This window comes from Macaca mulatta, chromosome 10, assembly GCF_049350105.2.
Source record: "Macaca mulatta isolate MMU2019108-1 chromosome 10, T2T-MMU8v2.0, whole genome shotgun sequence".
NCBI lineage: Eukaryota > Metazoa > Chordata > Mammalia > Primates > Cercopithecidae > Macaca > Macaca mulatta.
Genome location: NC_133415.1, coordinates 84,748,839 through 84,761,750, shown reverse-complemented (window position 1 = coordinate 84,761,750; position 12,912 = coordinate 84,748,839). Strand labels below are relative to the sequence as shown.

The following is a 12,912-nucleotide window of genomic DNA, read 5'->3' as shown; positions in this document are numbered from 1 at the left end:
GGCTCAGAAAGGTGATGTGACTAGTCCAAAGCCTCACAGTCAGAAGGTTTCGAGGAAATCCTGCTGGACTGTCTCAGAAAGCTGTAGTTGGCCCTGCTCTGCCCTGGAGAGGTCAAGTCCTTGGGTCAGGACCCTACCCTCTGTGGACATCTCAGCTTCTCCATCTACAAAGTGGTAGGGCAGGCCAAAGCCATCACTGAGGGCCACTCAGGCCCCAAGGTTCTAAGCTCCCCCTCTTCCTTGGTGGGAGCCTCAGTTGTCATGTACAAGGACATGTGATCAAGGCTGCCCTCCCTCACCTTGCTTCCATGTCCACGACATGCAGGGTGTCTTCCAGGAGGCAGGTCTTGAGCTCATAGTCTTCCTGGCTGCTGGCTGTCAGTGACGGGGACGCATTGACCTCCAGGAGCCACCTGGGGAGGAAGGGGAGTAGAGAGTCTTAGGGTTACTCGGTCCCTGGAGCCCCTAGGATTTCACTGAGAGGCTAGATGGATGCATGGACCCCACCCTTAATTCAATCCAGGCTACTCCCTCTACCTTTCTATTTTTTTAAATTATTTTTATAGAGATAGGGTCTTGCTAGGTTGCCCAGGCTAGTCTCAAACTCCTGGCTTCAAGTGATCCTCCTGCCTCAGCCTCCCAAAGTACTGGGATTACAGATAGGAGCCACTGTGCCCAGCTCCCTCCCACCCCCCTGCCTTTTTTTTTTTTTTTTTTTTTTTTTTTCCTAGAGAGGGAGTTTTGCTCTTGTCGCCCAGGCTGGAGTGCAATGGCATGATCTCAGCTCACTGCAACCTCTGCCTCCCAGGTTCAAGCGATTCTCCTGCCTCAGCCTCCAGAGTAGCTGGGATTACAGGTGCCCGCCACCACGCCCAGCTATTTTTTTTTTTTTTTTTTTTTTTTTTGTATTTTTAGTAGAGACAGGCTTTCACCATATTGGTCAAGCTGGTCTCAAACTCCTGACCTCAGGTGATCCACCCACCTTGGCCTCCCAAAGTGCTAGGATTACAGGCATGAGCCACCTTTCCACTTTGAAGAAAGGTAACTTAAATGTAGAAAGCTGGCACAGGCATGATTATGGTGCTTTCGTGGTGTTATTGTTTTCCCTTCTTCCAACAGAGATGTGAATGCAAGAAAAACTTCCCTTTCTTAGTGAAAATTTGCGCACTGTAGGTGGCACCCAACCTGCTGTGTCAGGGGTTGGGAAGCAGTGGGGAGAGGTGGAGACTGTGGTGAGCTGGAAAGGGCATTCCATGTCTAAAGGGGTGGCTGTGGCCAGCTCCAGGAGAGTGTTGCCTTGTGGGCATGTGAGTCCAGAATTGAGAGATCATCTGATTTTTCCAGAAAAGCCAAAAATTGTGAATTTTTTTTTTTTAAGAGTCAGGATCTGGCTCTATCATTCAGGCTAGAGAGCAGTGGTGCAATCTTAGCTCTTTGCAGCCTTGAATTCCTGGCCTCAAGTCATCCTCCTGCCTCAGCCTCCTGAGTAGTTGGTATTATTATTATAGGTGCTTGAGCCACTGTACTTGGTAATTCTGATTTTTATGTAAACATCTTCCAAATTTTAGAGCCTGTCAATAAATTAAAATTAAAAACAGTCTAAAGGCCAAATTCCAAGTATCTGCAGGCCAAAAGCAGCCCAAAGACCTCCCGCTAACCACCTCTTGTCTTGTTCAACCCCATCCTTTTACAGACAGGAAGCTGGAAAAGGCCAGAGAGGGAAGGGCTCACCTGGCAGGTCTGTGGGAGACCAAGTCCCTTTCCACTATATAGCAAATTATCTTGGTAAACTACTCTAACAACTTGGAGAGGTAGACATGGTGTTTCCCATTTTACAAATGAGGAAGCTGAGGCTCTGAGGGGTGACGTAGGCACCTGGGGTCCTATGCAGCCAGTCTTCTTGGACCTGCAGAATTTTTGCCCACACGGAGGGGCACAGCCAGAGTCATCCTAATCACAACACTCAGGGCTGGACCCCTCTTGTCCAGGCCTAAGGGCAGTGCTGAGGGCCATTGTTTAGGGGTCTCAGCAGGCCAGGTGGTGATTAACTGAGGGTCCCTCCCCCAACCTGACTACCCAGGCCCCAGGGCTGCAAGTGGATGCTCCAGTGCTTCCTGCAGTAGCTGGTGTCCAAGCACCGACCAGAGCTTATTCCTCCACCAGGTCCACCTTAATGCCAGCAGTCACATCCTGCTACAGGGGACAAAGGAGAGAGTCCTGCTGGTGCCGGGACCCTGTTTCCCTTGAGCGAGGGCTTCTCCTGGCTTAGAAAACCCCTCAACACTTACATGGTGACCCTGAATAGAGGGTTGGCTCCTGGATCTGGCAGTGCTGGTGAGGAGCAGCTCAGTCCAAGTCCTTAGACCCTGGGCCTGGCTTTGCCCCTGACTGGCTACATAACCTCAAGCTCCCTGACCCTCACTAGGCTTCTGTGTCCTGTTGCATCATGTGAGGCCATCATAGTGGTCCCTGCCAGGTCCAGTTTGTTCTATTCATCAGCTCAACCTCTTCCACCGGCATCTTGGGAGTGGATCAAAGTCTTGGCAAAGATCAACATTGTAACAATATTCCATTATATGGTGCTTTGCATCTTCAAAGCTCCAAGACTTACAGAGGGGAAGTTTCTTGCCTGGTATAGGGGAGAATTCCTGACTCAGCAGATGATCAGGAAAGGCCTCCCAGTGCCAGGCTTGGTCCTCAGTGCTCTACAGACTATATCTCACTTATTCATCATAACGTTCCTATAATGACCTATGGATAGATCCTGTCATGACCAACCTCATTTACAAATGGGCAAATTGAAGCACAGAAAACGTAAGTGTGCACAAGGTTATACAACTAGGAATTGGCAGAGCTGGGATTCAAACCTGGGCAGTCTGGGTATTCAAACTGTGACCTCCTGGCTCTCCCACCCACCCACTTACGGCTTGAGGTCCTGGTCGATGAGGATGTCGTAGCCGTACAGCTCGAAGCAGTGCTTGTCACTGATGATCACCTTCTGCACACTCTGCAGGCTTTTGACAAAGATGTTGTCGATGTCCCTGAAGAGTGTCTCCACCACCTCGGGCCCGTGTTTGGATGCCAGGTACTGCCGGAAGCGCTGCAGCATCCACTTGCAGCCCTGGGCCCCGGGCAGCCAGGTTGAGAGAGGAGCCTCAGTTAGTCAGGATCTGGCCTGGTAGGACCCTTACACAATTGCCTTCAGTGTTTCCCTTAGACCTGGGCAAGAGGGGCCCAGCCCTGAGCCCTGTAATTAGGATGACCCCAGGTGTGCCCCTCTTTCAGGGGAAAAAATTCTTCATGTCTAAGAGGACTGGCTATGCAGGATTCCAGAGGTCCCTACCCACACGGCCTGCGTAGGCCCCTTCCCTGAGCCTGACTTGCTGAGGACAGACCACACTGACCATGTGTACATCCCAAGGCCAAGGAGTGACCAACAGGCTGCCGTTTTCAGGGGTGTGTATGCACAAGGGCCCCACTGTGTGGGATGGAGCCAGAGGAGGGAGAGAAGGGAACAGGTGTGAGCTGGGGACCTGCTCTCCTGTGTCCCCTTGGTCTGGCCCTTGACTTTGAGAAGTCTGAGAATTCTGTATTTGAACCTGGCCTTGCAGGTTATTTTACATAGATAGAGATAAAATATATCTGTATGATACATTACATTAATCGATTAATCCATTGACCAATAGAAGATATCTGTCAAGGTAGGGGAATAGGACATTTTTTGTTTAGGGGTGTGTTAGTGTGATTACAACTCTTAAATACTTAGACACATGATATGTAGGCCTCCATTTGTAGTCCTGCCCTGAGCCCTGCAAGTGGGATGGGCAGGCCTGCCTCACTGGTGAACACAGGCTCAGACAGGCCTATCCTGGGCTCCTTGCCACTCCACCCTCCCTACCCCGACCCGGCCCTAGAGGGCTGCCCCCGTGCAGAGCCACGCCTGGCTTCCTCACCTTCTTTGGGTGGTAGTCGGGAGATGTTTTTTGCACGGCGACGTTGGTGAGGTGAACATCTGGGAAAGGGTGGTAGTCAAGGGTCAGTGTGAACAAAAAGGGCGAGCCCTGCCCCCCGAAGTCCCCGGGACTGAACTGAGACCTTGCTTGGGAATTGATGGGGAAGACTACGAAATAGCTCCACGGTCGTGTGTGTGGGCTTTGGAGTCAGTTGGGCCTGGGTTCAAATCCTGCCTGCATCTTTCCTGGCTGTGGGCTCCTGAAAAGCCATTTCACTTCCCTGGGCCTATTTCCCCACCTTTTAATGGGGGTACTTAGTAGTATATTGACCTCACAGGATTTTTCAAAAGGTTAAATACTGTGCCTCTTCCAGTGCCTGGCATAGCTGATATTATACTACGGTTTTTCTTTTCTTTTTTTTTTTTTTAATCTTTTTTTTTTTTTTTTTTTTAAATCAAGAGGAGTGGTTCTAACAAGTAAAGGAACTAAATACAGAACAACCATCTCAGGACACACTAGGCTGTCTGTCACTAGAGGGGTCCAGGCTGGGCGGCCACTTTGTAGGAATATTGGCAAAGGGATCCAGCACTGGGATAGGGTCAGGGTGGCCTTGGAAGACCCAGCCCGGAGATTTGGCCTCTCAGTACCATCACCATCATCACCACCAGTGACATCAGCAGCACTTTGCAGCTTACAGAGCATCTCACTTGTTCCCTAAATTATTCCCGTCTCACAGATGAGACCTTGGAGGCTCAGAGAAGTTAAGTGACCACCATTCAGAATACTCCTTCCTTAACATCTTCCCCCCACAGCTAAGCAGGATGGCTTCCTCAAACCTCCTTGTATTTGTTTGTCTGTTTGTTTTGAGACATAGTCTGTTGCCCAGGCTGGAGTGCAATGGTGCAATCTCAGCTCACTGCAACCTCCGCCTCCCGAGCTCAAGCGATTCTCCTGCCTCAGCCTCCCAAGTAGCTGGGATTACAGGCGCCCGCCACCATGCCAGGCTGATTTTTGTGTTTTTAGTAGAGATGGGGTTTCACCATATTGGCCAGGCCAATCTCAAACTCCCGACCTCAAGTGATCTGCCCGCCTCAGCCTCCAGAGTGCTGGGATTACAGGTGTGAGCTACCACACTCAGTACCAAACCTCATGAAATGGCCATAAGACCTGACTTTCTCCAGGACTTACTTGGGGCATTTCTCAGATGGGGAGGTAGAGGTTCTAGGTCTCTGACTCCAAGTCTAATTCCCCTAAACGTATGGTTCTTCCAGTTTGTGGTATATTGAACAGAGTAGGGTGGTTTCAACCTCTCTGGAGAAGGTGAGTATCCTCCTTAGCATCTTTTTCCTAGACATCTTCTTTAGAGCTCTTCTTCAGAGCTCTTTTTTTTTTTTTTTTTTCTTTTGAGACGGAGTCTTGCTCTGTCACCCAGGCTGGAGTGCCGTGGCACCATCTCAACTCACTGCAACTGCTGCCTCCCGGGTTCAAGCGATTCTCCTGCCTAAGCCTCCCAAGTGGCTGGGAGTACAGGCGTGTGCCACAACGCCCAGCTAGTTTTTGTATTTTTAGTAGAGGCAGGGGTTTTACCATGTTGGCCAGGCTGGTCTGAAACTCCTGACCTCAGGTGATCTGCCTGCCTTGGCCTCCCAAAGTGCTGGGATTACAGGCATGAGTCACCACATCCAGCCCAAAAATTAATTTTAAATGGACCACAGACCTAAATATAAGAGGCAAAACTATGAAATTCATAGAGAAAAATAGAGGAATGAGTCATTGTGACCTTGAGTAGGCAGGTCCTCTTAGATAGGACACCAAAAGCACAGATGACAAAATAAAAAATAGATAAATTCAACTTTATCAACATTTAAAACTTCTGTGCTTCAATGGGAATTATGGAAAAAAATGAAAGAAAACTCACAGAATGAGAAAAAATATTTGCAAATAATGTATCTAATAAGGGACTAGTATCCAGAATACATACAGGATTCTTATAACTCAACACTAAAAAGATAATCCAATTTAAGAATGGGCAAAGGATTTGAATAGATTTATAAGTGGTCACAAGCACATAAAAGGTACTCAGTATCATTAGTCATCAGGGAAATGCCAATCAAAACCACTGCACATCCACTAGAATGGCTATAATGAAAAGGACAGATAATAGCAAGTACTGGCCAGGCATGATGGCCATGCCTGTAATCCTAGCACTTTGGGAGGCCAAGGCAGGCAGATCGCTTGAGTCCAGGAGTTCAAGACCAGCCTAGGCAACATGATGAAACCCTGTATGTACACAAAATACAAAAATTAGCCAGGCATGGAAGCGAGCATCTATAGTCCCAGCTACTTGAGGGGCTCAGGCGGGAGGATCACTTGAGCCTGGGAAGTCGAGGCTGCAGTGAGCCAAGATCACACCACTGCACTCCAGCCTGGGCAACAGAGCAAGAATTTGTCTCAAAAAATACAAAATAACAAGTGTTGATATAAAGAAATTGGGACCCTTAAACAATACTAGGGGACATGTACAATCGTGCAGCACCTTGGAAAACAGTTTACAGGTTCCTCAAAAGTTAAACATGGAATTATTATGTGCGGCAATTCCACTCCTAGATACATACTCAAGAGAAATGAAATAGGCTGGGTGAGGTAGCTCATGCCTGTAATCCCAGCACTTTGGGAGGCCGAGGTGAGCAGATCACTTGAGGTCAGGAGTTTGCGACCAGCCTGGCCAACATGGCGAAACCTCATCTCTACTAAAAATACAAAAATTAAGTCAGGCATGGTGGCGCACGCCTGTAGTCCCAGCTACTCAGGAGACTGAGGCACGAGAATCGCTTGGACCTGGGAGGCAGAGGTTGCAGTGAGCCAAGATGGCACCATTGCACTCCAGTCTGGGGGACCGAGACACTGTCTCGAAAAAGAAAAAGAAATGAAAACATATGTCCACACAAAAACTTGTACATGAAATTTTTATAGCAGCATTTTTCATAATAGCCAAAAAGCAGAAACAACTCCAGTGCCAACAATGGATAAAATGGTATACCCATTTTACTGAATGTGATATATCTATACAAGGAATATTTGGCAATAAAGAAATATGAAAGTCCAGGCGCGGTGGCCCACACCTGTAATCCCAGCACTTTGGGGGGCTGAGATGGGCGGATCACCCGAGGTCAGGAGTTCAAGACCAGCCTGGCCAACATGATGAAACCTCATCTCTACTAAAAATACAAAAAAATTAGCCGGGCATGGTGGCCTGCACCTGTAATCCTAGCAACTTGGGAGGCTGAGGCAGGAGAATCATTTGAACCCAGGAGGCACAGGTTGCAGTAAGCTGAGATGGCGCCACTGCACTCCAGCCTGGGCAACAAGAGCAAAACTTGGTCACAAACAAACAAAAACCAGAAAGAAATATGAAGTACTGATCCATGCTACAACATAGAAGAACCTTAGAAACAAGCCAAGTGAAAGAAGTCAGACACAAAAGACTGCATAGTGTATGATTCCATCTATATGAAATGTCCAACATAGGCAAATCCACAGAGACAGGAAGTGGCTGCAAAGGCCTGGGAGGGGAGTCTAGGGAGGAATAGGGGATGATGGCTAATGGGTATGGAATTTCTTTGGGGAGAGGATAAAAATATTCTAAAAAGCTGGGCATGGTGGCTCACACCTATAGTATCCTCTACTCAGGAGGGTGAAGTGGGAGGATCATTTGAGCCCATGAGTTCGAGACCAGCCTGAACAATATAGGGAGACCCTGATTTAAAAAAAAAATAAATTTTCTAAAACTGATTGTGGTAATGGTTGTGTGGATATGATAAGGCATTTCATTGCATGCTTTCACTGGGTAAATTGTATGATATGTGAATTATATCTCAATAAAGCTCAATATATATCTCAATATATGAAGATATTATGGCCAAATAAAGCTGCTATAAAAAATAGGAAAAGAGAAGGCCAGGTTCAGTGGCTCATGCCTGTGATCCCAGCACTTTGGAAGGGCAAGGCAGGAGAATCACTTGAGCCCAGGAGTTTGAGACCAGCCTGGGCAACATAGTGAGACCAGTCTCTACAAAAAATTTTAAAATTAGCTGCGCATGGTGGTACATGCCTGTGGGCCCAGCTACAAGGGAGGCTGAGGTAGGAGGATCGCTTCAGCCCAGGAGATGGAGGCTGCAGTGAACCATGATTGTACCACTGCACTCCAGCCTGGGCAACAGAGCAAGACTGTCTCGAAAAAAAGAAAAAAAAGGAAAAGAGGATGCTGGAGCAAAGTGAGTTACTTGCTGAAGAGGACGAATAGCTCTCTTCGGATGAAGGAAGCACGGCTCCCAGAACTTCACACTTCACACACTGCTCTTGCCTGCTGTGGAGGAGACAGTGGGCCTCCTTAGGAGCAGAGGAGGAGGAGAGGCTAAAAGAAAGGGGTGGGAGATGGGTCAGCAAACCTCAGAGCCTCCCGTCTCTAGAGAGGAACCTAAAACCAGGTCTCGATGGACCAACGGTCAAGTAGCAGAGTAAACATATAACCAAATCCACAGAGAAACAGAACTGATTCATGGTGAAATCTTTAGGAGAAAAAGACTTTTCTTAGTTTAGAAATGATGGTAAAAATCACAGAAGAAACCAGTGGACAAGTAAGCCGTCAAGCATGTGAAAATAAAAATGAACAGATGTCAAGACAAAAATTAAAGAATCAGTGACCACAGAAAAGATGTGTAGCAAATGCAATAGTCTAATGTTTCTGTCACATGAAAATCCCACATGAAGTAACAGTAAAAAGTATGACTGTTTATGTACTAAGTAAAGGATATGGACAAACATAAAAGAGAAAATACAGCTGGTAGGACCCCATCTGGGAAAAAGCTCAAAGTTCCTAGTAATAGAAGATACATAATTTCAAAGGCATGCAAATGGGGGAAAATGAAAATTGGAAGAAATGCTAATTTTAAGGCAAAACTCTGCTTCCTCATCAAGTCAGTGGGATGTACAAAATCTTTTCATTTTGAAAACTTCAAAACTCACAGAATATTTGCAAGAGTCATATAATGAATGCCCCTATCTGCTTCACCTAGATGTGCCCAATCATTTCAGAAATGGCTGTTTAAAACAATTGTCCCCAGGACTGGGGAGCTGGGATGAAATGGACCAGTCAATAGGAGGGTAAACATATTTTATTTTATTTATTTATTTATATTTATTTTTGAGACAGAGTCTTGCTCTATCACCCAGGCTGGAGTGCAGTGGCACAATCTTGGCTCACTGCAACCTCCACCTCCCTGGTTCAAGCGATTCTCCTGCCTCAGCCTCCCGTGGGGTGAGTAACAGGCGCTCACCACCACGCCTGGCTAGTTTTTATATTTTTAGTAGAGACAGGGTTTCACCATGTTGGCCAGGCTGGTCTCGAACTCCTGACCTCAAGTGATCTGCCCACCTCAACCTCCCAAAGTGCTAGGATTACAGGCGTGAGCCACCACACCCAGCGAGGGTAAAAACATAAAAGGACACTTCTGGGAAGCAATGTGGCCAGATGGGCTTGACTCAGTATTTACACCTCTATGACACCATCCAAAGGAAACATCTTAAATACCGTAAAAGATTTATGAAGAAATATGCTCCTTTGCAGCATTATGTGTCACTATAGCAAGAAACTGAATACTTCCCGAATGCCTGCAGCATGGGGGATTAGAAAACCAGGAAACCTACTCAGTGGAATATTTTTGTAACAGGAAAAAAAAAAAAAAGTCTACAAGGAAAATACTGCTGATAATGTTTAGTGCAAGAAAAGGTTATATTTATACAGTGGGATCATTTGTATATAAAAGGTGAATGACAACAAAATTCCCTACAAATAAGCCTAGAAGGAAAACAAGTAAGTAGTTTTTGCCAGAAAATGTGCCTAGAGAAGGTTTCTTTTCCTTTTGGTACTTTTCTGAATTTTCTGATTTGATTTTCATGAGCTATACCACTTTTATAAAAACTATATCCTTTAGATGTTTTATGATGTTATTATTAGAGTAAGGCCTATCCGTTGTAGAAACAATTCATAATAGTTATGTATAAAGTTGAAAATAAATGTTTCCTGACCTGATTCTAATACTCTGCAGTTTTCAGAGTTAATAAATTAGTGAGGCTGGGCACGATGGCTCACGCCTGTAATCCCAGCACCTTGGAAGATCAAGGTGGGAGGATTCAAACTGTTGAATCAAGGTCACACTCTTGAGCCTAGGAGTTTGAGACCAGCCTGGGCAACCTAACGAGAACTCATTGCTACAAAAACAAGTTAGCCAGACACAGTGGCGTGTGCCTGTGGTCCCAGCTACTCAGGAGGCTGAGATGGGAGGATCACTTGAGCCCAGGAGTTCAAGGCTGCAAAGAGTGGTGATCCCACCACTGTACTCGATCAGGGGCAATAGAGGAGGAAACTGTCAATCAATCAATCAATCAGTAAGATAGATTAGTGAATCATGAACATCCTTTCATACTTCTTCTTAAACAGAAACATTCTTCCTTAAAGGCAAAAATGAGGCCGGGCGCGGTGGCTCACGCCTGTAATCCTAGCACTTTGGGAGGTGGAGACGGGTGGATCACGAGGTCAGGAGATCGAGACCATCCTGGCTAACACGGTGAAACCCCGTCTCTACTAAAAAAAAATACAAAAAACTAACCGGGCGAGGTGGCAGGCGACTATGGTCCCAGCTACTCGGGAGGCTGAGGCAGGAGAATGGCGTGAACCCGAGAGGCAGAGCTTGCAGTGAGCTGAGATCTGGCCACTGCACTCCAGCCTGGGCGACAGAGCGAGACTCCGTCTCAAAAAAAAAAAAAAAAAAAGGCAAAAATGGGAACGTGAATATACCAGTTCTCCATCTTACATTTTGTTTTTAACTTAGTCATCTGTTTTAGGTACCTTTCTATGTCCTGATATTTCGACCTATCTCATTGCTTTTAATAGATGCAAAGATCACATAGATGCTTTATCATTCATTTCACCATCCCTCAAGGGAGATTTAAGGGATCAAGGGTGATGACTGTACACTATTATATACAGTGTTTCAATGAATATTTTTGTATTTAGTATATGTATAGATATACTATATGTAAATATATATTTGAATAATTATATATAAACTATATATATTATATATAATAAAGTCAGGTTGAAAATGTTTATTATTTTGTGATCCAAGATTATTTTAAAATTTGGTATGTAATATCTGATGTGAATATGATAAAATATTAATCTGTTAAATCTGGATGGTAAATGCATGGGTTGTTACAGTCTTTCCTGCAGTTTTCTATTTATAGGAAATTATTTTCTATTAATATTTCAAGATTAAAAATTTTAAACAATATAAAAGAAGGGGTGGAAAATGTGTATTTACTCACTGTGAAAACAGCAAAGCCTCATTAACTAGTAACTAGCCTCGGGAGAGGGCTTGATTTGTTTAAAAAGTCCCCATGATGCCCAGAGCTGTGCAAACATTTTTAAGTGGGAGAGGAGGACCACTAACATTTACTGAGAGGTCACTCTGGGCCAGCCACTGTTTTAAGTGCTTTACATGTATTATTTAACTTTAGTAAAAAACAAAAAACAAACAAACAAAAAAAAACTCGATGACTTGCGTATGATAAATGCTTGTTAGAATTACAAAATAAAATGAATGTACTGGAAGTGCTGACGTTGGCAAAATAGAAAAAAACAAATTGCAAAAAATACTCAGAAAGGTCTAATCCCAGTCTCACATGCAGGCAATGCACATGCATCACCTTGGACACGCACTCAACTGAATGGGAAAATTAACGCAGAGAGATGCACATGGACTAAAAGCATTGGCTAGGTTGCCCACACCCGAAGCTGGGTAGCGTCACCCCTTTCCATCTTTCCAACGTGCAGGTCATCTGGTCCTGCCCACTTGCCTCCTAAATATTGCTGGATTCTCTACCTCTTTTCTTCTGAGGCTCAGGCCTAAAGATCTTCTTTTGATGTGTTTATTATGACCAGATAATACATTCACATTGCTCAAAAGTTAAAACGCACACAATGTATGTAAGGAAACATCTCCTTTCTACCTCTGTCTCCACTCACATTTCTCTTCCCAAACGCTACATCTATTTCCAGCTTCTTTTTTTTTGAGACAGTCTTGCTCTTGTCACCCAGGCTGGAGCGCAATGGTGTGATCTCGGCTCACTGCAAACTCTGCCTCCCAGGTTCAAGGGATTCTCATGCCTCAGCCTCCCTAGTAGCTGGAATTACAGGCAGGTGCCACAATGCCAACTAATTTTGTATTTTTAGTGGAAATGGGGTTTCACCATGTTGGCCAGGTTGGTCTCCAACTCCTGGCCTCAGGTGATCCACCTGCCTTGGCCTCCCAAAGTGCTGGCATTACAGGTGTGAGCCACTGCACCCAGCTTCTTGTCTGTTCTTCCAGAGATGTCTATGTACAGATAAGCAAACATATATATATAGAGAGAGAGAGAGAGAATTTTTTTTTGAGACAGGGTCTATGCTCTGTCACCCTGACTGGCACACAGGGGCAAAATCACAGCTCACTGCAGCCTCGAACTCCTGGGCTCAAGTGATCCTCCCACCTCAGCCTCCTGAGTAGCTGGGAGTACAGACATGTGACACCACATCTGGCTAATTTATTTTTATTTTTATTTTTTTCATAGAGACAGGATCCCACTATGTTGCCCAGGCTGGTCTTGAACTCCTGGCTTCAAGTGATCCTTCTGCCTCAGCCTCCAAAGTGCTGGAATTACAGGTGTGAGCCACCACATCTGGCCAGATATAATTTTTAACATGAACGAGAACATACTTTCACACTGTTCTAGACATACTTTGTTTTTTCCCAATTAACAATATATCTTGGAAATCGTTTCATATCAGGACATAAAGCACTTTCCCCATTCCTTTTTAACAGCTTCATAGTATTCCACTGTATAAAGGAGCCATTCATTT

General features: G+C 45.4%; 1 protein-coding gene across 1 annotated transcript in view; it reads right to left on the bottom strand.

The window, feature by feature from the left end:
* The window catches only part of TTLL9 (tubulin tyrosine ligase like 9), a 63,581-nt gene that overhangs the window by 6,727 nt on the left and 43,942 nt on the right, over positions 1–12,912 (bottom strand). Inside the window, exons 10-12 of the mRNA XM_077951419.1 lie at positions 3,954–4,012; positions 2,925–3,121; positions 300–413 (exon numbers count right to left, since the gene is read on the bottom strand). Of these exons, the coding sequence (XP_077807545.1) occupies positions 300–413; positions 2,925–3,121; positions 3,954–4,012 (370 nt within the window). The remainder of the gene's footprint in view (positions 1–299; positions 414–2,924; positions 3,122–3,953; positions 4,013–12,912) is intronic.